The 25,373-nt window shown below is 44.8% G+C and overlaps 1 protein-coding gene across 1 annotated transcript; it reads right to left on the bottom strand.

Moving 5' to 3' along the window:
* Positions 1-372: 372 nt before the first annotated feature.
* On the bottom strand, positions 373-14,009 carry POPDC3 (popeye domain containing 3). The gene is made up of 4 exons (XM_054291738.1): positions 13,922-14,009; positions 3,306-4,045; positions 1,472-1,580; positions 373-702 (listed from the first exon to the last, which is right to left on the bottom strand). The coding sequence occupies exons 2-4, from the start codon at positions 3,794-3,796 to the stop codon at positions 373-375; spliced, it is 930 nt and encodes a 309-aa protein (XP_054147713.1). The 5' UTR covers positions 3,797-4,045; positions 13,922-14,009.
* Between the last annotated feature and the right edge of the window lie 11,364 nt (positions 14,010-25,373).

Raw genomic sequence — 25,373 nt, 5'->3', positions numbered from 1 at the left:
CATGCTGGCTCCGATGTCATTTCCATGCTAACTCCGAGGTCTCCTCCTCTTCACCTTCCGTCTCGGTGCCATCCTCCAGGAAGCAGCAGGATGCCACTCGACAAAAGGAGGAATTCTTAACCATCAACGACAGGTAGTTAATGAAAACGACAGGTGATTACAATAACAGACGCTTAGAACTCCACCCTGGCAGCAACTAGCCCAACCTGTGAACTCTGCAGCCTTTTAAAAAAATGGGCAGCTTTTCTACTCATAAGAGTTAATGGCACTTGTCAGTCAAATTTGGCTTCATCTGCTTCCGTCTCTCTGCTCCGCCAGCTCCCGTTTCCCTCCGGCGCGGCGAGGAGTGCCGGGGGCAGGGGGTGTCCCTGCCTAGGAGGGGGCGAGGAAGGAGCCGCAGTTGGCGGGCGCGGCGGGCGGGCGGCGCGGCGAGCCCCGCTGCAGGCGGTGCGGGCGCGGCGGCGGCAGCAGCGGGGGCGGCTCCGGCAGCGCCACGTGGTAGAAGTTGGGCAGGCGGATGTCGTACCTGAAGCCCTGGCCCACGTGCACCCGGTCGTTGAGCGCGTACAGCTTCTCGGCGATGTCGCTCCCGATCAGGATGGAGAAGAGGCGGGAGATGAAGCGGTGCTTGGCGAACAGCAGGTAGAGCTTCTTTCTCCTCCAGGCCACGTACCGACAGTCTGTCTCTGCTGTGAGTGTTACCTGGAGAAGAGAGAATTGAACAGCCAGGTGACAAGGTAGTGCTGCTGCTGCTGCCCTTGCTCAGAAGGCACCCCCCTCTCCCAGCAGAACCTGTCTACTGCAATTAGAGACTTTTAACCGAGCCAGAGAGCTCTGGGAGGTTAAATCAATCTTAGAGGTCTCTTCCAATCTCATTATTCTGTGATTCTGTGTGGGAGGTTACTGTATGCAAAAGACAAATGAGAAAGGTGACTGGCTATGGAGTAAGTGATCACATCTAGTTAACCTCAGTGACAATATGCCTGTGGCCACATGGCATGCCTTGTTCAGTGCCACATGGATGCCCTCGTTCAGCCCTGCATTCCCTGCTCCACTCTTGGCAGCCTCAGCTGAAAAGGCAGGTCTAAAGAAAGCTCTCAACAAATGCCATTTGTTCTCGTGACAGCAGACATCAGATCCAGCAGGGATGGGAGCCAGCGTGTCAGGCGAGTGACAGCAGCGCAGGGACACCGCAGCTGACACCGTGTCCTGTGCTGTGACCCGTGCCAAGCTGTGGCCCAGGCACATCCTCCCCTGGCTCATCTCCCACTGGGAAACCTCTTCAGCACCAGCTTCTTCCCACCCTGAGGAACCCTGGCTTCTCAGGGCTGAATATCAGCGCAGCAGAGAATGCCAACAGAGCCTACCTCCCAGCTAAACCTCCCAGACTGGCTTTTAGAAAACCCCTGTTTGTTGTAACAAGGCACAGTCTAACAGAAAAAGAGGACTTCCCAAACCCCTGAACTTTTACCTGGAAAATTCCCTCTTCTGTGGGCCTCAGTGAATCCCATTCAGGAGAGTCCAGAAATTGAAGAGGAAAAATATAATGCAGAAACTCCCCATCAACTGTCACTCTGATCCTACCAAGATAAGATGTGTTAATTTGTTAGCACTACCTGTACATCAGCAATGACTACCACAAGATTGTGCTATTTCTATTGTCTGAGGAATTCAAATATGGCTTTGAAAGCATGAAAAAGCAGTCAATGGCCAATTACAATTATCCTAATTATATTTTTGAACCCAACTTGCTCAAGCCAGTTGAAAGACAATACAAGACAATCATGCAACTGAAAGGGAAATCTTTCCAGGCCTTTTTCAAACCACATTATTCTCTCTGTGGTAGGTGTGCGCAGTGATGCACAAGCTTTGCCATTAAAAGGCCACCATGCACTGAAGAGGTGAAAGACCAATGCCCATAACAGCATTTACCTGCTTCTCCTGAAAACCGTGGGATTTACTTCTAGTTTTGGCAAATACTCATTTTAGAGAGAACAAAGTGGAAAAATTGGGAGTGGGAAGCAGGAGTGCCCCATGGCACGTGTTAGGTAGGCCTCTCTCCGTGTTAAATAGGAATTGCATGGCCACAGGACCATGTCTGGAGCCAGAAGAACAGCCTGGCATTGTGGGATCTCTGTGTAAATGCTGTGGCCTTCTGAAGATGCCAAAGAAGAACTTCCTTTCCTTGCTACTTTTTAAATAACAAATAAATTTGAAGGCACACAAGCAGCCCTGTACCCCATGGTGAAGGGCAGCAGGAACTCTGGGTGATCCCTAACTGGCTGGGCATGTAGAAGGATGGATACCTCTCCTTTGGTAAGACCAAAAGCAACTTCCATGAGGTACTTCCTAGAGAGCTCCCAAGAACTCTGTGAGCCAGGGTTCTGGAAAACTGCTGACAATCCTTATTGTTCACTGCAGGTAGTCCTGAATCAGCTGAGTGTCAAGCTGCCCACAGGTTCCATGTGTCCATGCAGCAAAAAGCACCCACCCATCAAGGTGTCCCATCAAGGACAGTCCATGTCCATCACCTCTGGGTGTCCCATCTACTCTTGGGGTGGTCTGGGACTGCTCCCTGCTTTGCATACAGTACAAAAGCTGCTGTTTCCCTCCAGGACAGCATCAGCAAGGCTGCCAGAAGCCTCTCCTGGAAACAGGGAGTACAAGCAGGTGGATTTGCTGCCTCAGGGTCTAACACAGGCCACAGTATACAGTAACTGTAGACCCAGGTCTGCACGTCTTGATAAGGCTCAGCTACATCCTCTTGTAATGAAAGGGAACTTTTAAGTCTTTTTCTCTTCCTTATCAATACCCTTCTCCCACTCCCTTGAAAGCAACTGAATGCAATCTATATCAAAGTCAAGATCTCTATTAAACAGTTTATCTCAGTTTTGTAACTAACTTTTTGTCCCCTTTCACATGATACTAGTGAAGAAAAATAGGCCAGATGCTGTGCTCATCAGCTATGCAGTAGATAGACAGAAAGCCATAACCTGAACACTAAAAATCCACATTTATTCCCTTTATCTGCCTAACCTGTTAAATGATATGATACAGCAGCCTGAAAAAATTCTTTTCTTTATGCTATTTCAGATTCTGTGCTTTGTGTTTTTATGCTAGTACTATCCTAGACAAGTGTATTTAACCTATTAATATTTATATTACTTGCATTAATATTTAATCTATTGTACTGGAAAATAAACAAACAATACACAAACCAGGCTTTTTCCTTTTTTTTCTTTCATTTTCAATAAGAAGAGGAAAATAAAGACATTTGCAGAAAACCTGAACAAAGCAATACCAACCTGCCTGACACAAGCAAGGACAGTTTGTCAATAGGTGTTTTGCCCTGCATGGCATAACAATGCTCCTTCTCCAGGGTAACCACTTCTGCATCACAACACAGGACAATCTTCCTGTAGACAGTCAAGGAAATCCCCAGAGGCTGGAAGAGAGCACTGTAGAGTTCCTGGAATTCCCTGTCAAAGGCAACACTCCGCACTTGGTAGGTAACATAAACGAACTGGACGAAGCAAATGGCGAACAGAACAAAATTCCAGGAGAATATATCAGCAGCACACACATCCAGCCAAGCCCAAACAGAAGAGCAGAGAAAGCCCAGTCCAAGCAAGCTGAAGACGTAGAGGAGCCCAAAGAATCCACTTCCACCCATGAAGCCCACGACAAAGAAAATACTGGCTAGGTGGTAGATAGATCCCTCTGCCTCTTGCTTCCAGCTGGTACATGTAGGATGTGCATATATCAGACTTTCCCAAAAACTTGCATTTTCTCCCATGGCTGGAATAGTTTTTTGATTCAGCTGAATCTTGAAATCTTTTATTTATGAGATGCAATTAGTTTTCGTTTTCCTTTGGTTTTCCATTCTTGCAAACTGTGCTCAGTGATCACATAACATCAGGGTCTCTTGGTAGTGAAGTTGCACTTAGGGTTTCCAGCAACGAAGCAGCTAAAGTTCTGAGTGCTGTTTCTCATCAGTTCATGCATTGTTTTGACTTTGGTCATGTCATCTGTAGCTTCATCTGATCTGGACAAGTGAAGAAGAGATGAATTACTTATAAAATTATTTTCATCAATTAAATTTTATCAAAGTTTTATTGCCTAAACCACAGACTGCATTACAATCCAATTACCCTTGAAGCTCTGTGATTCCAGGATCAAACTTTAATATTCACTCAGCTGAAGATCATGTTTTCTGTATCTGTGATCTGAGCAGCAATCACTGAACTGCCACTGAATCCATGTAAAGCTGTGTGTTGCATTCACAACATCCTGTGACAAGCTTTGCACAGCCTCACTGCTGACAAGGATTTGTTGGTCCAGCCCCTGCTCCCTGAGAGCCTTTTAAATGTCCTACCCAGCTCTTTAACAAGAAGAGACAGTGAACTCTTCTTCCTTGTTCACCTCCTCCATCTCTCTCTGGATTTTGGTCAAATCATTCTCATTAAGGGGTTGAGCATTCTCTCTGCTCTCTGTCCCTGGGGACAGCAAACTTCATCCCCAAACCCACAAGAAGGGAAACCCAAGTGTCACAGGGTCTTTTCTACTCAAAGGATAACAGGCAAAAAACCCTGTCATATATAGGGAAGACTACAAGGCTTAAAGGCAACCTGATACAGGTTATGCTTTTAGAACATGAAATAAGTAGTCCGGCAAAATAGGACTCCAGGGACATTTACAAAGCAATTTTACAACATTCAAAGTTCTACATCATAGAATTTCATGCCATGGGCCACATAATTTTATTGTTCAACACTCTAAAATGTGAAACATGGTATTCATTTTCATATGGTGATGTATTCCTAACAGTTTTCAAAGGGAAACACAGAACCAAGAAGTAAGAAAGAAACTCCAAAATAAATCTAAAAACAAAAAATCAAAATCAGCTTTCCATATCTGTCTTTTAAAATAAAAATACATACCTCAGTGTGAGATTATACACGGTAGAAATTGCAAAACCAGAATATATTAGTGGTGTAATCAGTATTGAAACTTTCCCAAGCCTTACTGTCTGGTTTTTTTCCTGGCAGAATGGCAAGGAAACTAGGAACTATCTTGTTATCAAAATTATCAGATTCTCTAGAATATCAAAGTAGTTTGGTTTTTTTTCTCCTTACAAGAGCCACAGAAGTCAATACTTTAAAAGCACTGCTGTTGCACTGAGGCATGCAGCATCATTCATCAGGGCTTTCAGTGGTGCTTCTTTTACAGGGACAGCTCTAAGAAATTAATAAAGAAAATTCGTATCGTATTTCCTAGCCACCACAGCATTACTTCTTTGAAGTTTATTCAAACCCCAACATTAATTCTATGATTGAATAACACTGGTGCCAAATAGAGACATAAAATCTCACACAACTGAGCAGCAGAGCTCAGAAGAACAAGTTAGGAGGAGACTCTCCCTCTCTGGGAGTGGTGATAGGAAAGTCACTGGCCCATAAAAATACCAGTGCTAAAGAGCACAGAATCTCTCCAAATTACAATGCTCAAAATCCTCCTGTAAGTGTAAAAATCAGCATTACAAGAATAAGGCAGTTTACAACTAAAACCTTTGCCATTTTTTTCTTTATCCAAATACTCTCCTCTGGTACAGGATTCCCCTGAGATGCAGGATTTATCCCTTGGAGACTGGGAGATGGAAGATGCATGAGTTATAAAGAAGTTACCTAGGTATGGTAAGGTCAGGAGGAATTTTAAGTGGTGCTTCTGTGATCATGGGGTAAGATTTTTGAATCAAAAGAAAATAAAAGTGGAACATGCAGTTCCCAGACCTTGTGTTCTGAATCCACTCAGCATTTTCATTACACAGTCAGAAATCAGTGGCAGAAGTTTTTTTGTTTCACTGATTGTTTGTTTAAAACAGAATCACTGATAATAGTGATTTTGGATTACTGCTAATACTTCTACTCTCCTGCCAACATTTTGCTCTAAGCAGTTTTACTGAAGACTCTAATTTCTAAAAGAAAACAGTAAAAATCAGTGTTTTGAAGGGAACCATGACTGAGGAGTTACACTGGAAATTGTATGAATGCCACAAACAAAACCACGGTGGAGCAGTAATTTGCTTTACATTACAACCATCTTTTCATTGTGTAATGTCACACATTACAATAATGTGACACAACACAATAGTAATTTCACAGAATGTATGCACAATTTTTAATTCACTTATTGCTTTCTCAGTCTGCCCACACTACAGCTCACAGCATTTCTGTGAAGCATGTATTCATGGCAAGATGGGCCAAAATAATTTGGAAAGAACAGCGTACCACTAGGACATGGATATGGGCTCATCACACACAAAAACAAAGTCCTGAGAAAACTGTTCTGCATTTGTTCATTTTCAGAATTGGACCTATCTTCCAAAACCAGTGTGTGGAAAATTCCCACTTATTCAATTAGTTCTACACAATGAAAACTTTTACTGTGCTGCAGCATCTCCCAGACTGGAGAGGGCCTCTCTCCTTCCAGGCAAGAGGAAGGGCAAAGGAGGGAGGCCAGTGCTAGCCCAGAGCACAGCCTTACCAACTCAACACTCTCCTGAGCCTCACAAGGTGTGCAGGAGAAACCAAACCCTCTGGAAATACTGACAAAACCCACTCCTAAATGAGACTCATTTCTCAGAGCTATGCTGAAGAGCAGGCATGCTTGCAGGCAGAAAGACAGAATGCAGCTCTTCTCAAATAAGAAATTATTCTAATGTTTGGGAGCTGAAAGTCATTGGCAGTTGTAAATAGAGCAGGGACAATAGCAGCTATAAGTTTAGTAAAATTTCCAGTTTTGAAGGATATTTAGTGCTAGATGAGGCCTTTCACATTTTTCTTTATAGTTCCGGCAAGTCCAAAATTTGAACTCTCGAAGGTTTCAGAACAGACACGCCAAATAAAGCCATTCAACTACTGCAAGTGAGGTTGTGGGGGAGAAAAATCCCCCAAACCAAAAAACCAAGCAGCTGTGATACCAACTGAGTCATCCTGCACAGCACACAACATCACATTTGTGAGCACCTTGAGGGGACACCATCCTGTCACTGAGGTGCTTTGGCCTCCTGCTTTGTTGGATGTCCTGCTTCGATTGCCCTGGCTGTGCTGAACAGCTCTTGCTACAAGTTCATCTGATGGGGATGCTCCAGCAAGCAGGAAACTGCATTTAAAACACGAGCCTTGGCTGCTAAAGCCGAAGCACTGTGTCCTGCCAAGCAAACACTGAGCACTTTCTGCTCCATGCCCTGCCCATGGGGAAGGAGCAGCGTGCACAGCACATCCCTGCCATGATCACAGTGACACACATTGACATCTGCAGGCTGCCAAAACCTGAGCAGCCTGCACGATGAGTCCTCCAGCTGGGGAAGGAGATGTGCCCTGCCAACGCAGCCTGAATTACTGACATGCTTCAGAGTGTCCTGCCCCACCACATCCCACCTTCTCCAGCAGGAGCAGATGAAGTGATGTGAAAAATCAGTGCAGGCTAGAGGTGTGAGCAATACACACTGGCATGGACTTCTTTAAAACAAGCAGCAGTGCTGGGAGGACTGAGTTGCCATCAGAAAGTGGTGTTTGCTGGAGTTTCAAAGCAGAAAATGAAGTATTTCACTTATATGCTACCAAATAAATACCTGCTGGCAACCTAAAATTTCATATAAACAGAACACTGAACCAGTCAAAACAGAAAGAATTTACATTGTACAAATGCACATTACAACCTTCCCCCTCCTCAAATGGGTGTTTCCCCCCTACACTGCAGTGTTCACACAAAGAATTACCTATTATGTACCTTTTTAATTTGCTTGAGAACCATGTGCTTTACCCCATTTTTATCACTGATGATTCAAATTCAACTCTGAGAAGCTCTGAGTGTTAGTTACTGTGTCTGGATCACAATAATTCCTGCAAAAAAGAAACCCCTAAAAGCCCTGAGGCCACCAGCAGATCTTTTTTAATTAAGTCAAAAGTAAAGCTATTCAGAGTTTGAATAGTCCATTCTTCAGTTGCCTTATCCCAAGTCCTCTGAAAGCCCTCAGCACTTTCACACTGCACATGTGGACAGGCCATAGAGCTGTACATGCTAATTGTGTAACCAGCCTGGCTGAATTGTTTGCTACAGGTTTGGAAGCAAAAGGAAAGATTTTCCTTTACAGCATGTGCACTTCTTAGCATCAAATGAGATTATGATGGGTTTAGCACACCCCAGTGTGTATGTTTATACATGAGCTGGGAGTCACAGCCTGGCTCAACATTCCAGCAACTCCACCGGGGCCAAGGCAGTCCCTCCAGCCAGGGGAGATCCTCCTGGCCTAGACATCCCCCACTTCCACAGGGATGAGCTCCAAGCACCCTCTCTAGGCTCACAAATTACATCTGGTCTAACAAATTTAGATTATAAAAAGAAACTTCTCCTTAATTTCATCAAGTAGTTGTAGTTTCACATGCAATGTAAAGGCAGATGTCAATTGAGATACCCCTTCCTTCAACTGCCCCATATCCCTGGAATCCCCTCTGTGGCTCCTACTGACACCTATCACTGCCAGTCCCTGTTTGTGCTGCATACTTTCCCCAAGCTACTGTCCTCCTGCAGTGGGGCCAGACACCCCAGGGACCAAGAGAGCCAAACTCTTAAGTGAAATGCAGCATCTAACTCAGGGCACAGAGGAGCTCTGCATGTAGAGAAACCTAAGGCTGTGTGCCTCCAGGCAAGCATGGGCAGGTAAACCTGCTGTGTTCAGTGATCCACTGTCCCTGGACACTTCAGGCTGAGAAGATGCATGCAGCAGTAAGGGCAGCAACTAACAACCCAAGCTACATTACCTTAAACTTCTTGAGACTATATCCTAGAGAAAGCTGTAATTACAATACTGGAAAACACAACAAAATGCAGCCTGCAGGAAGGTGGCAGGAAGGTGAGGAAGAAAAGGACTACCCAATCTAAAAGACAACAGTATCAAGATAACCAGTCACTATAAAACTAGAAATATTCAGATTTCAAAGACACACAAGCATACATAGCAAAGGTAATTAACTAGTAGGATGGCTTTAAAGATTTCCTTTGCTAGGAATTAAAGAAGTTAAGATGCTGTCTGGTCCCTAAAATAAGTATGGGTATACTATTAAAAAAAATATTTACTACAATTCTATTTTTTATGCTACAGGAAATCACATTAGATGATCGCAGCAATGTTTCCTGGACTTTTGTCTTGAGTTACTTGATATAAAAAAGTTGTTTATACCTAGAAAGTTTTGGAGCTGGTCTTCCCAGAAAAATCCAGAAGCCTATCTCAGATACCAACTAAGAGCTACTTTAGACAACAGAAAACACTGAAGACAGGTGTATCTCTGAAATTATTCCTCCTGTAGACATTATAGATGAAATCTTCATCTATGTGGAGCCAGCATCCCTTCCTGTGAATGGTTTTCAAAGAAAGGGATGTGAATGCTTTACCTTGGAGCCTGTCTGCAACCTGAGCAACCAAGCCTCAGGATCCACTCCCTGGGTGAGCATCCTCATGAGTAAGAGTCTGAAAGAGAGATGTGGGATTTCAGGAGGCTCTTCAAAATGCAGTTTATTCCATCCAAGACATTACAGCAGTCCAGGGTTGTGGGTGACAGAGCCTGTGCCTACAGCTGTCAGCCCCAGCTGCAGGCAGGCCTGGAGACCCTTAGTTTAGGTCACAAATCATTCTATACTTTTCTTTGCTGAGCATCTTAATACAGAAGAACCAATCTGTACCTTAACTTTTATCTATAGCCTATCATAAGTGCTATAATTACCATATTCATGTTTCTATTCTCCAATCACTAAAAGTTAGTACATTGTAGTTTAAGCCAGAAATTGTTTTTCAGTTTTCTTGCAGTGGAAAATTTTGAGACCTGTTTTCTACTAGCAACGTCAGCAGGCTTGTTTGCCTGTGCTCTCTGCTTGGTAAAAAATTATTCTGTTTGAGGTGGGTTTATCCTTTGCTCTAAGTCACAAAAACCCCTTCTAACTAACATAACCTTTCCCTCCTTGCTTATCCAGTAAGACTGGCTCAGCAATTCTTTTCATCTATATCAAAACTTGCTTTCATTTTTATTCCTTCTTCAGATTCTACATTCAAAAAACTTTCTGCCAAGCATACATATCTGTGAGACTTTCTTATCAAACTTTCATTCTTCCCAGCACTCATGGCAGAGTGAAGAGGGACTGCAGTGCAGTTCTGTGTCCCTCCTGTACAACACCACAGCTGCAACAAGAAGGGCAGCAAGTGACCCACCCACACGAGTCAAAATGAGTCACTGGGAGCAGCCTCAGGGGAGGAGAGAAGATGGATTAGCACTCCCTTGGTTGGGGCAGGCATCCCGTGTCCCATTCATGTCTCATTGCTGCCTCACCCACAGGATCAGGCTCTGACAGAGGCTGTCCCATGGAAGGTGAAGTGTCTCAGGCCTTAGGAAGAGCAGTCAGACCACACTCTGCCCAGTCCTTCCAGCCCGCCTGGGCTGCAATTCCCAAACTGGAGCTGCCACATGAGATCATCCATGTGATGTGACACTCCCCAGACAGTAATCCTTCCTTCTGGGAATGCTCAGAGCTGCAAAACAGGCAGCTGGGGCATGTGCAGCCAGCAGAGGGGCTTCACTGCCTTCAGGGCAGCTCTGAGACACGACCAGCAGCCCAGCAGGACTTCCCAGGTCTCAGAATCTCTGCTGCTCAGAGTGACTCTGAGATATGTACAAGCCTCTTTTTCCCAGCCCAGCAGTTGATGGAGGAGTCAGGATTTTTCTGTTCTCGTTCTCAAGGTTGTTTATTATTTCTCATCTATAACATCCTTTCTCTGACCCGCCGCAGGTCTGTCTGGCAGGTCGGGTTGAGGCACACTGCCTGCCTCAGAGGCAGCGTTGTGTTTTTATACTAAAAACTACATGTACATTATTTACCATAACTTCCCAATACCTATCACCTATGTTAGACAGTGAGCTTCTACTCTAAACCAATCTGAAAATGCCAACATCACCCAGAAGATGGAGGCTAGGAAGAAGAAGGAAAAAGGACAAGGCACACTCAAATTCCTCCATCTTGGGAAGCCCCATTCTAAAAACCTCAAAAATCTATTTTTCACCCCATGACAAACTAACTGTTATTCTACTTAAACTTTCTTGACTTGTAATTCTTCATATAAAGGTTGGTAATTGTTTTTTCCAAGGGCTAAATCAAAGGCACAGGGGTCTCGGGCTCCGTGCCAAGGTCTCTGAGCCCCCAGGGCAGCCAGAGGAATTCCTGGGCTCCCACACCCAGGGCCAAAGCCTTGCTCTGCTCGGGCAGAATTCAGGCTACCATGCTTAAGGCTGTCCAACCAAGCAGCCCCTTCAGCCAGCTGCTGCCCAGCCCTGCAGACACCCCAATGCCACCTCTGCACTGAGGTCAGCACTCCACACACAGACCCCACCAAATGGCACCAGGACAGCGATTGCTTGTCCTCCTCACCAAGCTGGGCCTGTCTGCATCTCCCGGGTGCAGCAGATGCAGAGCTGCTGTCTCCAAAGTACAGCTCTTCAACAGGAGATGTTTATGGGACTTTCCCCTCACTGAGCTGCTTTGGGTGCAGCTGGGAAAGCCTGATTCTGCCTACAATTTGCTTAAATTCCTACTAATCATTCTAGGAAGTGGAAAAAACCTGGGCAGGGGGAGGCCTTGAGAGAAGAAACCCCACAATAATACAGAAAGAACAGTTTGAGGCTCATTAGGAGCACTGCATACAGTGAAACTGGTATTATTTAATCTTTAATTATTTAAAAGACCAGCTAACTCCAGTACTTCAACAATTCCTCATTTATCACTGTAAAATACACAATGCAACCCTCTGTGGTTGCAAGCCAATGTTGAAGATGCTGTCTATTTTATAACCTAGACAGTAGCTGAAATGAAAAAAATACATATTTCTTTCAATTTGAATCAGAATTAATGAACCATAAGTAGATGTGGTACTCCCACCAAATTAAGAAGTAGAATCTCCTCTCTCATTTTTTAAGCCCTTTTACTCCTAGAATGCCTGATTGGCAATCAGACTTTTTTTTTAAGACCACAAGCACTTGAATAAATTTGAGCAAGGCTCTTGAATATTGAATGGCATTACCAAAAAGCAATGGAGGTTGTCTGGTTTTTTGTGTTTTAGAATAAAACATGAAAGAAAGTACAAGTTCAAGCTTCTCTCCAGTTCAACTTTTAAATTAATAGTGGAGAGAGCAGCCACAAGGCACATTTCACAAGTGCTTTAAAAGTGGGTTAATGAACTGCAGCTGAACTCTGCAGCATTCCACTCAGATGAGTTTGTGTGGTGCAGGAGTGCCTTTCACTGGGAATGTATTCCCATGAAACCAGCCACCTGACATGGACTTCATTTCCCAAAGAAGAGCTTGGCTCACCACACCACACCTGCACGTACACCTGGCTTACAGGGATGTGCCATGAGCCACGAGCCCAAACACACAAACACAGGTTGTCTGTCATCATCTGGAGACTCTGACCAGAGCTCTTCTTTGCAAAGTAGGGGAACACACTCAAAGGACAAAATAAAATCTCCTCTCTGAAGAGCCCACACACTTAATAAAAAGATCAAATGTAGCTTCAGTTAATGCTTTTCTTGAATCTTTAATAAACTATCTGTTCTCAACTTGTATCATAAGAGCTTTAAGATATCTGTGAAGGCAAAGTCTTTGTCAAGAACCATAACTGGCCACAGTTACCATTTTGTTGTTTCACTAGAGGACTTGCACTGTACTTACTATTTTGCAGGCAAGACATTTCTTTAAACCTTGACATTTTAAGCCACTTTATTATTTGGCACCACACAGAATTTTGTGGAAAGCTTGAACAGGACCAGTTCTGCAGAAGTGGAAACAATCACTTGTTTTGCTGTGGTCAATGAAGACATTTAAACTTGTATGTGTACAATCATATTCCCATCAAACAACAAAGTTAGCAAGAAGCCCTAGCTCTGGAACCCATGTTTCATCAATGACATTTCTGTAACACTATCAGGTAGTCTGTGATTCAGTATTACAATAGATCTGCTACATAAAATATTTGCCCATAAAGTGATTGACAGTCTAAAGGTACACAAAGATTTATAGAACAGATGAAGAATATGTGATAAAATATTAGAGTTTGGAAGAATATGTTTGGCAAAAAGAAACTGTAGTTTGGGGAAGGGAAGTGCTTTGTGTCGCTCGTTCTATCTTCAGAAAGGAGCAACTGCAAATGCGATTCCAGGGTTCATCTGCTCTTACCATTAATTGATGGAGAGAGAGAAGAATCAAATAACGCCAGGCTACGTGGCAAAGCCCCAGCCGCAGGAAGAAATCCCCGGATCCCGAGGTGGTTGTGTGACAAGTAGAGATACTCCCGAGCCAGCTCTTCTGTCATGAGCGGCAGCACCCGGGCAGAATCAGAAACCCGGCTGTCCTACGGGACAAACCCTGACATGGGACACACAGCTGAGAGTCCCACTGCAGAGCGAGCCCCGGCGAGGAGCAGCGCTGGGCAGCGAGCCCGCTCCTCTCCAGAGGGGACAGAGCTCTCCAACTTCAGCCAGGGCTGGCTCGGGAGCTCCGGTTACCCCCGCCGGGAGGGAGGGCTTCCCTCCCGGGACAGTGACCCCTGGTAACCCTGCTCGAATCCCGGGGCGGGCGGGCAGCCCTCCCGGCACCGCCGCTCCGCCGCCGCCCCTGCCTCGGCGCGGCCGTCCCGGAGCGCGGCGGTGCCTGAGGCGCCCCCGGCCCCGCTCGGCCCCGCTGGCTCCGGGCAGCGCGGGCGGCGCTCCGAGCGCTGCCGGGCTGGACAGCGCCGGCGGGGGGCGGGCGGAGGCAGCGCCGAGGCTTCTGCCCGCCCCGGCTCGGTCCGGCTCGGCCCCCGCCCTGCCCGCGCCGCTTACCTGCCCCGCACTCCGGGAAAGTTTCCGGGCAGCCCGGACGGGACGGGCTCGGGCTGCCGCTTGTCGCCGCCGGCGGCCCCGCGTCCCGCGGCGGGCACGGAGCCGCGGCTGTGACTAAAATAGGCAGAGGAGCCGCGGGAGCTGCGGGCGGCGCCAGCGGGGCCGGCACCGAGCGGCCGCAGCGCGCAGGCGCCTCCGCCGGGCCCGGGGCTGAGGGCGCGGGGCAGCCTCGGGAGAGCCCCTGGAGAGCTCCGGGAGAACTCCGGGGAGCGGGGCCGGGCCGGGCGGGGCCGGGGCAGCCGCGGCGGCGGGAGCTGCCGCCCGTCCCGCACGCCCTCTCCTGAGGCGGCGGCCGCGCTCCCCGGCCCGGCCCCGCTCCCCGGGGCTCCCTCGGGGCTCCCGCGCCGCCGGTGGACGCCGAAGCCCTCGGGGCGGGTACGGGAGAGGCCGGGGCAGCCGACGGCGGGGAGCCCTCGGGGACGGCAGAACTCTGAACCTGAGCACCCTAAAACCCGCTGCAGGCGCAGCCCAGGTGCCGGGATGGACGGACAGGGAATACCTGCCGCTCCTGGCGCGGCTGTCTGGCGTTAAACTGTCTGCAACTCGGGTTTGGAATAAAGGAAATTACAGTTCTCTTCTCTTTCACCTACTCACCCCAGCAAGGTGTTTCTTCAGAAGGGAGAAGGACGCCTGCAGGGTCGCCTTCATCACCAGGCTGGCGCACCGTTCATGCCCGGTTTTCATTTACTTCTTTTCGGGGGCAGCGAATGCCTCTCCAGGAGCACAGAGGTGTCACTGCCTGGAGCATTTCAGTGAGCTGGCCACGCACTTGTTCTGGTCACTACTTTGTGTCTCGGGGAGAGGGAGTTTATTGACGGGGGAGGAGGAGGAGGCAGATTTACAAGTTGTTAAGACAGAAAAACCCACAGCCTATTAAATGCGCAATTCCTGTTACTACAGGAGCTATTTGTCAGGAACTGGAGCATAAGCAATAACATGTTCTGAGTAGTAAGGGCGGAGAAGCCCGGGTGTGTGGGGCCAGCTCTGAGGTCCCAGGGCAGGCTGGCCCGCTCATCATGCAGCAGGGTGATGCAGGGCAGGGCACTGGGAGCATCTTCTCCAGGAGTCAAAGGACAGAGCAACCTGTCCTGCTCTAGGTAAAGGGATCAACACTTCTGAGAACTTGCTTTCCCAAAGGGTGTGGGGTTTTTTTTGTTTGTTTTTTGTTTGTTTTTTTTTTTTTTATTTCCATGTTTGCCAGGGAAGAATCAATTATTTCAAAAATGTATGTGATTCTTTTAAAACTTGAGAAAACAACAAGCCAGAGCACTTTAAGCTATCCTGAGTTGCATATATTCAAATCTTCATTATCTGATAGCAGTACTTATTTTTTATTTATTATTTTTGAGGGGAAAAAAGTATTTTTATATATCTATTAGAGCATGTATTAAGGTTCTTGTAGTTAATGAAATATTTAAAGGGGTTTGCAGTGTAGCTCAATACTTACCTTCCAGGCATGCTTTTTCACAACTAAGTTTAATTTTAGCAGGATACATACATACATACATATATATATATATATGGTGTATATATATAGGTAGATATATATATAAAAATATATATATTATATATATAGTTGTGAAATAGGATAAATATATATATAGGTATATATATATAAGTTTATGCTATTTCACAACTAGTTTAATTTTAGCAGTATAAGTTGAGAGACTCCTATACTGGCAAAACTGAGGCAATACTGATTTGGTTTTTTCCCCCTTTTTGTTCTTTATACTTGGGTGGTGTGGGATCTCAGCACCTCAGGACTGAGGTGCAGAGTGACCGAGACCACCCCTGGGGGGCTCGGGAGTCCTGGAATGTTGCCAGAAGTGTCTGGTGGCTGGACTTTGATCCTACACAGGAGATGACATCTGTATGAGGATAGGAGGATTTCACTGGGGTGAATGGTGAAGGGATAAGTTAGTTAAAGTGAAACACAGGATTTAAGATTTCTGTACAGGGGGGTCTAAAGAAGTAAGATGGAGGAATTGGGGCGTGTCCTGTTCTTCTTCTTCTTCTTCTTCTTCTTCTTGGCCTCCATCTTCTGTGGTGATGTTGGCACTTTGGGATTGGTTATTACTAAAAGTGCACTGGTTAATAAGGATAGAAGGTATTGGGGAAAAGTGATAAATATTGTATACATAACTTTGAGTATAAAGATAGGTGACCGCCCCAGAGGCTCTCAGTGTGTGCTCATGGCTGACTGCTGAGCAGACCTCTGTCGGGCAGAGGGAAAATCTTTTAGATAAACAATTAATAAACACCGAGACCGAGAAAATATCTGAAGTCCCTTCTCGTCCTTTGAAGCGCGGGCTGTCCAAGGCCACCCCAGGCCTTTCCAGGCCATCTAAACAGCCGAGAATCCGACAGGGTGGAGTTGAAAGCACTTATTTAGATTTATACCCAGTGGCATTAGGCATAAATTTGATAATTATATTTACTCTTCACTGGAATGATAACAAAGGGATGAGGAAATACACAATAAAAGAAGAATCCTAAAGTGTTTTATTCGAGCTATGTATCTACTGAGATTACATTATTCCAATAAACCACTGTTACATCAATTAAATTATGCTCCCTCTAATCACCATTAAAGAAGCAAGGAAATACTCATGGCATATCTGTAAGGTACTTTTTGAGTTGTAGTTGGAAGCAATGGCCATCATAATCTTCCACAGATATATAGATCACCAAGGAACAAGAACCACTATCATATTTTTGATTTTAAATCAGTCAACTCCATGTCAATATTATCTAGTGCTAGAAGACTGAGACTACAAATGACCTTCTCAATCTAGCCTTGGAAATCAGACCTGGATGAGAGACCCAAGAGAGGCAATAATAAGATGGCAAAGCCGCCATGTGGTACAGAGAGACTGGCTCTGCCCAGTGTGCTTTGAACCAACCACTTGAGTCACCAGACTATGCTGATATTTTTTAAACTGCTGGCTGTACTTATATAAAAAGTCTATTTCTAAAAGGTCGGATAATCTGGTAAGTGTAAGGCCAAATTATAACCAATATTATTCTTTGCAGCAGTATGGCAAGATATAAAGGCCATCCTTAGAGGCAGAGTTACAAAGGAGCCTGTGGAAAGGCTCAGGAATCCAATATTGGACTCGAGAAGCTGTAGGAGACTTTGTGGCCCTGGATCAAGAGAGGCTCAGCTGTGGCAAATGCTCTGCACAGAGGGTGGGAAGGCAGCTGGCCAAGGGGCCTCAGGGGCCAGCTGGGAAGGCATAGCAGAAAGGGCAAGATTAATTCCAGTGGGGCTGGACAGGAACCTGAACACTTGCACAGGCATCTTTGGGCCAGTCCCATTGCTTAGCCACGAGTCTGGGCATGGTGAGCTTCTGACAGTTTGTAAATCCCTCTTGTCACACCTGCTGTTGGGATTTTGGACCTTAGACACACCTGTACCTGGACATGATTCATTGTGTGAGAAGCCTGGCAGCTCTGTAAAACGTGCAGAAAGCCTTGCTGTTTGTTGGCCTCTCTGCTGCCCTGTCTCCAGATGCCTCTTGTACCCTTGCTGCAGCCAAGGCAGGATTACCCAAGCAGGCATCCAGAAGTGCCCCCTTAGAGCTGGCACCAGACCTTCCCTTGGGTGTGCTGGCAACTCCCCCCAGAGAGAGGGAAAAGAAAGCTCAGTCTGTGATTTCACTGTCTAGCAAACAGGCCCATCTATTTCCTCAGCAAGTGCTTAAGGAGGGTCTGGCTTACAGCATCAGATGGCTGCCTTCTGCATTATCTCTGAAGTCAAGTAATGGTGTTCCCTACATCATGCTGTCCTCCAAGAGGAGAAGTTATCAATAACTGTTTAATGGGAAGATTTTTTTCTATTTTATTAGACTTTTTAAATGTTTAATACATCTCTACTGCATTTTTCTTTCCCTGCATTGTCCTTGGTCAATAAAAATAAGTTATGAAGCATGGGGACATGGTAGCAGGTGGCATGATGAATTACCTCTTTAAGAAGTGATGTTCTTTTCCACTATGGATGTAATGTTCTTCCCAGGTAGTCGTAAGAGGGCTCTTCTGTAGGAGCTCTTAGTCATTTTGGAAAGAGAATTAAACTCTCTGTGTACTTTGAAAAGGTTTTAGCAGACTTATGTATAGGTGAGTTCTAATGAAACTCCTCCCTTTTTTTGTGAATAATGAAGTAAATAAAATCAGGTTTGCATTTTTATAGTGAACTAGTTATGTTGCTAACACTTCCAAGCAAGACATCATCAAGTTATGTCATAACACAACATAATACTGTAATTCCAATCATACCCAGCCTGAAGAACTGAGCAAAATTCAAACTGGAAACCTTTTTAAAATTGTCATTCAGCATTCCCCACCAGGTAGAGATAAAAAAGTTTTAATTTACAGTTTAAATGTAGGCAAAAGGTGCCTTTTTTTTTAACACATCAGTAAAATAAAATGCTAAATATCACATTTAAGTTTTTATCTTTCCACACATAAAGGCCCTCAGGTAATAGACTTGGAATTGAGTATCTCAGTACCTTCAGCTTAAGTGTGGGGTTAAGGTGGAGAGCCTTAGCTGCTCCTTCACCCAGTTTCCATGGGAGACATAGCTCACTGTCCAAGTGGCCTCATGCCTTGAAGCAGCCTGACCACAGAGATTTTTCCTTCTGGAAACTGGCTCTTCCCATCCTGAGCTCATTTCAAACACTATTATCTATAAGTACCCAGTGTAGGATTTGGCTGTAACAAAAATACACAAATCCCAGTCAGTGGCTGCTGCTGGAGGAGGTGTTTAAATTCACTTAGTGAGTACTTTTTTGTGTTTAGGTTTGTAGATGGCCTTCTCTGGTTTCTGTGTGTGGCCAGGGTCACTCTGCTCAGGGCACTTTCCACAGCCCTGGCTGGGCTGGACCACGGCAGAACCAGGGTTTGGCTCAGAGACTTCTGCTCTTGCCCTCAAAAATTAGAGCCCTGCAAAAATTTCATCTGATGTCAAATGCAGGAACAAGAGAGGGCTCTAAGAATTCTCTGGGACAAAAGGGTGCAAAAACCAGGCATGTGTTGAAAGCCCAGTGTTCAGAGCACTCAGTGTGGGAAAGACCTGCATTTTTTCAAGATTGTCTCCACTTTGCAGCTAATATAGCTTAATGCCAAGTTACAGAATCAAATCAGGAAGATAGCACTAAAGCTGGACTGTGCCAAAGCCACTGCCCCATGGCATCCCTGCCTCATCCAGGTGCATCCCACAGACACTGGATGTCCAGGTTAGGGTTAGGGTGTGCGGAAGCTGGCAAATAGGGCACAGTAAGTGCTTGTATGACAAGAAGGAAATTTAGATTTGGATTGTTCTAGACCTCCAGCTGCTTGGGTGGGTGCTTTAACCATGAGGCTGTTGGGGATGTGGCTGAATCATGGCTCTGAGACGAGCTGCTTCACTGGGCTGATGTTTGTTGGCATTGCTGCAGAGCTGCAGTTTGGTTCATCCCCCGAGTAAGGTGTCTGCTCAGGAGTGAGAATGTGAAGTTAAAAATACACGGTGTAAACCTAAAAGCTGTTCAAAGCATTATGTAACTGTGGAAGATATCAACTGTGAAAGTGAAAAAGTTATATTATAGTCAGGCAAATAAAGCAGGTACTTTCTATCACAAATGTTTAAAGACTTCAGGAGTGGAGATTATTTCTGTTTCTGATACTATCTTGCTGAAGTTCTGAGCTGTCATCAGCCTCCTACTAAATGTTGCTGGAAAAAGGAAGGAAACCTTTAATTCCCAGCCTAAGCTTTCATGTCAAATATTTCAGTAGTTACATAAAGTTTTCAATAGTTGTTAGATTTACACCTTTTATTTTTAACTATACACTCTCACTGATCATTTTGCTTTTTCACCTTCTTCTGGCTCACCCTTCATCTGTTCCCAGAAGCCTTCTGCCTCCGTCCTTACCAGTCAAGCCACTTGCACAAGCACTGTCATTAACAATGGATAAAGATCCTTTAAATAAATTATTATCTTTACTTCGAAAGATCCAGATGACCAGATGTGCTAATGCAAGAGATCTGTTTGCCTGGGGGAGCCTGTGTTCTTGTTAAAACCATGTTTGGCCTGGCTTAGAGTCACACCAAATGCAGTTGACACACACACAAATGCCATTTACCTCTTGTTTCATCCACTGTAGCTCTGTGTTCTGAAGGTGCATTTACAGAATTGTGTCAGATTAACTGCAGGTGGAAAATCTGTGTAACATCAGTCACTGAGCCCCAGCAGTGAACTGAACCAAGGTGAGCCCTGGGGGGCAGGCTTCTCATGAAAGCTTATGAAGTTTAAGAAATGCCACCCAAATATTTATCAAAAAACCTCCTCTTCAAACCAAACATTTTATCGTGAAGTATTCAAAGAGAGAAAAATTGTATAGCATGCCAAGCTCTATGTAAATACAGAAGAGCGACACAGCATGTGGAGAATTCTGCCCATATCTGGTTCCATTGAAGTGCAGCTGGAGTATGGAAAAATCATTGCAAATATCTGTTCTTGCATGTGCTTGCACTAGTTTAGTTGTGGACTTACCTGTCAAGGGGTTGTCAGTAATACGGAGATGTGGGGCTGAATTCCACCACAGATTCCATATTTCTGATCTGAACAGTTGAACTCAATAATCATAAAGGTCTTTTCCAACCTAAATATTCCAATGGTTGTATGAATCGTGGTCATCAATACAAAGAGAACTCAACCCTGTAAACAGCTTCTCCACATGATTAACTATCTCCATCATGGTCACTGTTCTTACATTCTGCTTCAGACACAAAGCTTTGCAGAGAGCCACAGATAGCAAGGATGCAGTTATATTTAATCCAAAGGTATAAAAATAGGAAGTGAGCATTCACTTCATTATGTTTCTAATGAATTATAAAATGTATATCATCAAAATAAATATTCTTGAAATTGCTTCCTAATGAATCACTTACACAATGTGCCTACTCAGTTGTGTCAATGATTAATTGCATTCTTGCCTCCTTCCTGGAATACAAATGCTTTTGTTAAAGCCATCCAACGTCAGTAAGACAACAGACTCATTCTTATGGTCATTCATTTGGTTGTGGATTGATAGAGTATTCCTTTCAGCATCTTTAGAGTGCATCTGAACAGCTGCAAGTGGCTGTGACATAAATGAAAGTTCATGTCACCTTAAGCAGAATGAGATGAAAGACAGTCTATTCATCCAGTTTCAGCTTATCAGTGCACAGTCATTAAATACTAATATTATCTGGAGCACTGTGATAAATACAGAGCGTACCGTGCCAGCTGCGAGCGTCATCAGATGAGAGCCTTTTTACAACATTCTGATGCACAGAGGTGAATTATTCCAGATTATTAAACATTTCATTAGCTCTCAGCTTCGAGATACATCTTTAGAAGTGGCCAGTCTCACAGAAAAAATCATTATCACGGAATGCAATACTTACAAATTGGTATTTGTGAAGTTCAGCAACTGCCAGTATGAAAGAGCCTCAGAAACCTTTGTGTAGGTGAGTGACATCGTTCTGCAAGGCTGAAAAGCAGTTGCTTATTTGCATAATGGCATTCACATCATTGTTGAAAGATTAGGATTCATTTAATGAAAGTGGTCCTGGGCAGAGAAAAATGCTTTTGTACTGTATTTAAATAAGCCACTCCTGAGATTAGGTATTCCTCTTTGGCTTCCTAGCACAAGTCACATGGAAAACCTTGACTGCCAGCTGTCCTTGACACTGAGGGCCTTCATGGCAGTGAAGATAGTAAATAATGTTCTATCCATGCCCAAATACTTATTGTCAGGAAGCAGGATACTTTTATCTAGTAACTCAACATCTGCAATTACATGGAAAGAAAGGAGCACTGGAGAATTCATTTAGTACAGTCTGTCTTGCACAGTGCAAAGTGACCAATTTACAATGACAGGAAATGAGGAAGGGTGGTATTAACAGGAATATACGACATGTGGCTGTGGGGTGCAATACTTTCAAGGTGCATGGTTTAGCTAAAATTGATGAAACTTAAAAGAAAAACAAAAATACAATTAGGCCAATTTGAAGAATACCCAAACATAAAGAATCCATCTTTCATGTACTCTATGTATTAAAAACATTTGATTCAAATGAAATTTAAGTAAAAAATTGCTCAGAGTTACCTTGTACATAGGCTGTAGCAAAACAAAATTGGTAACTTACAGAAGAAGAAAGCAAAGATTTTTAAAATGTGAGGATTTTGTAAATACTTTGGATGATAAAGGAAAGGCAGAGTGCCTGAACCACAGCTGACTGCATTTGATAGTGCTCTTTTTCTTCAAAGTGCAACAATTACATGTAGGGAAAATGACATTTAAAAGAAAAAACCGCAGCAAAGAAGAACACAATTTCCTTCACCTATTAACATTCCTCTTTCTTTGTTCAATCCTGCCTTTGTTTTTGCACATGAATCTCACAAATTTAGTTAGCAGCCCTCTGGATGACCCCTCTCCAGATCCATTATGGAGAAGGAGACTCTTGCTGAGCTCAGAGGAGTTTAGGGGTAGCTCTGGACGAGGAAGGATTTCGGGTAGGTGCTGCTGCTGAAAAGCACAGGTGGCAGGGCCATGTCCTGTTTGCACTGACGTGTCCCTTTCAGCAGTGAGGTCCCGGGCCAGGCAGGCTCTCACCATGGGGGTGGCAGGACAGTGGTGCCCCCCAGGACCGTGCATGGTGGGGAGCAAATCCTGCAGCATGTGTGGCAGGGAGGGAGGGAAGGAAGAGCCAAGTAAAGGCTCTGTCCTTGCAGTCGGCTGGGGTTGTCCTGTCTGGGCAGAGCTGCCCAGTGCCTCCCTGCTGGGCATGGAGCCACGAGAGGGCGGGCAGAGGTGCCGAATGCGGGGGAGCAGCCTTCTCCTGCTGCCACGCCCTGGCCTGGTACCATCTCCCCCGTTTGCTGGGCAGAGAAGCCCTGGCAAGAGCTACTCAGCTATTTCTGGCAAAATCTGTTTTTCCCTGATACTGCCAGGAAGTGCCTGGCTAGCTGGGCTCATTAGCCTGAAGTAGCATCTGTGACCAGCTTCCTGACACATGAATTTGCTCGTGCCTTCCTCGTTCATTCAGGTACAGATGAAGAAAGATGGAAACACTGGGGAGCCAGCCTGTTGTCTGGGTGGTGTGGCATCAGGACAGCTGCTGTTTCCTCAGAAAAACTCACCCAGGGCTTCCGTGGCAGCAGAGAGCATCTGGCTCCTGGACCATTCCCACAGGTCACTGCCCCCTCCTCGGCTCCAGATGCTCGCCCAGACTCTGCCCAAGTGCAGGACCAGACTGGCCACAGGAAGCAGCCAGAGGCAATTACTGGGTTAATGATCTCTGTTGTGACTACAGGAGGAGATTTCTGTGCCATGGAAATCAGCAGGAAGGTACAAGTGCAACAGGATGTGAAAATTAGTGAGTAGTGGTATGCCAAGGCTTGGGGACTTCTTTTCCTCAAACGGGAAGGTGCTGCTGTTTTCACTGAGCAGCATGGCCATGAAGCACCTCTGCTGGCTGTGTATTAGCTGTACAAATACATTACTGAGACAGCCCAGTGAGGGAGAAAATGGGTGCATTAAGGGAGGATGGAGCTCAGAATAGATATACTCATACCAGGCACACACATATATATACTCATACCAGCACACACATATATATACTCATGCCAGCACACATATATATATATATACTCATACCAGGCACACATACTCAGGCTTAGATAAGAAAATGGATAACAATTGAAATTCAATTAGGGACTTCATGGCTTATTTTTTCTGGGAAGTGTCATCCACTTCAACATATTCCTTTATCATGTTCTCCCTTAATAAGGATATTGTCTTTCAATTAAGTTAACTCTCCTTGTTGCTTAATTACTTTAAAAGAGGATCTCAATTACTCTTTTCATGATCTGTTGTCAGACATGTTTGCCTGCACTTATTTATAGCAACTGAGAAATTTTTTTCTTTAGTCTTTTCTGGCATTATCTTTACAATTTGCAGTGTATGCTTTGGCTAAATACATTCAGCCAAAAGAGTAACGCAGACAGATGTAATTGCAGACATATAGGCTAAAATGTGGCTTCATTGGGATTGCTCTCAAAAAATGAAGCTGTTCAGAAGTATTTATCAAAATGGCAACTGAATTGTGTTCCTGAAGGCTGGAAATTTGGGGTCATTCTGCTTACTAATGTAGATTATCTGCCATAATGCCAACAATCTGTGTATCACTGCACACACAAAATTAATAAATGCTACTAAAACCTGTACTGTGCTTTTCTGCTATATGCAGAGAAAACTATATATATAAGAGTATCTGGGCATGGATGACATACTCAAATACTGCAGTGGTTGGCTGTATATGGAAATCAAAGGGGAATAAAGAAAAAATACTGTGCTATTCTTTCTTTTTCCTGCTTCAGAGCTTTACTTTCTGAAGTAAACATGTGTGGACAGATACATATCAGAGATTTATCCAAGTTAATTTTCAAATCCCAGCCCTCTGAGCATGCGAATTTACTGTGCTATGCTATTTCTGTGCAACAGCTGTAAAGCAGATGTACCTGGTTTGTGCAAAGCCAGCTCAGAGCTGTCTGTGCTTGCTTAGTCCTGCAGGCACATAGATGCACTACAAATCATGTCCAGCACTTTTCAAGAAGCAAGATGGAACCTAGGGAGTTAATATTTTACTTTCTTTTTTGGTTATTATTTGCACTGGTTACAAAGCATTACACAGGAAAAAATAAGAAGCGGAAACACAATTTACTGTACTGCATTTTACCAAATGGGCTGTGGAGTAAAGCAACAACAAACTAAAAAAACAGCCTCGAGAGACTGATATGGCTGCAGAGCTCCAAAACATTTCCCAGTGCACTGATCAGCTCATGTCTGTCATTAACCAATACTGTGGCACTAACTGTAATACAATGAACAACACAAGATTCAGCTTGAGCAGTGTGAGAATCTCATCCTGCTGCAAATTGCTAGGAAGGGAAGAGAAAGGAAGGGAAGAGCAAACTAATGTGAAAAACATGCAAAGCACAAACATTAGGCTGGATTTAGAGAGCTGCGAGTTATTTTATGAGCATTATAAACAGGATATTTTGTCATTTAAATGAAGATATTGAGATCTGAGCTAGCTTACGTTATAACCCAAGCATCGGCATTGAAACGAAGCTCAATAAGTGGCTGAGAACATTTGCAGATAATCTTGTCTCAGTCTTTACCCTCCTCATGTGTGGGCCAAGGGCTGCATCCCGGTGATGAGCAGGAAGGAATTGCTCTGCTCAGCTCCATGGCCTGCAGCTCCGTGCCTGGGGAGTGCTCCTGCTAACACACCCTGCAGGCTTTGTGCTCCTCTGTGTCACATGAGGCTCCAATGGAGGAGCATCCTGAAATAACGGGATCGCCT

Source organism: Melozone crissalis, unplaced genomic scaffold (genome assembly GCF_028551555.1).
Source record: "Melozone crissalis strain CALT ecotype California unplaced genomic scaffold, PUWL_Pcris_2 ptg000106l_1, whole genome shotgun sequence".
Classification (NCBI taxonomy): domain Eukaryota; kingdom Metazoa; phylum Chordata; class Aves; order Passeriformes; family Passerellidae; genus Melozone; species Melozone crissalis.
The sequence above is the reverse complement of the archived record's forward strand: the minus strand, read 5'-3'. Positions and strand labels throughout refer to the sequence as shown.

What these genes read in the sequence shown, in the direction of transcription:
- POPDC3 (XM_054291738.1), bottom strand. Translation starts at nt 3,796, where the DNA reads ATGGGAGAAAATGCAAGTTTTTGGGAAAGTCTGATATATGCACATCCT. An exon ending in TCCTTGCTTGTGTCAGGCAG is followed by an intron (nt 1,581 to 3,305) that starts GTTGGTATTGCT and finishes TTATCTTGGTAG; the next exon opens with GATCAGAGTGACAGTTGATG. An exon ending in CAGAAGAGGGAATTTTCCAG is followed by an intron (nt 703 to 1,471) that starts GTAAAAGTTCAG and finishes TCTCTTCTCCAG; the next exon opens with GTAACACTCACAGCAGAGAC.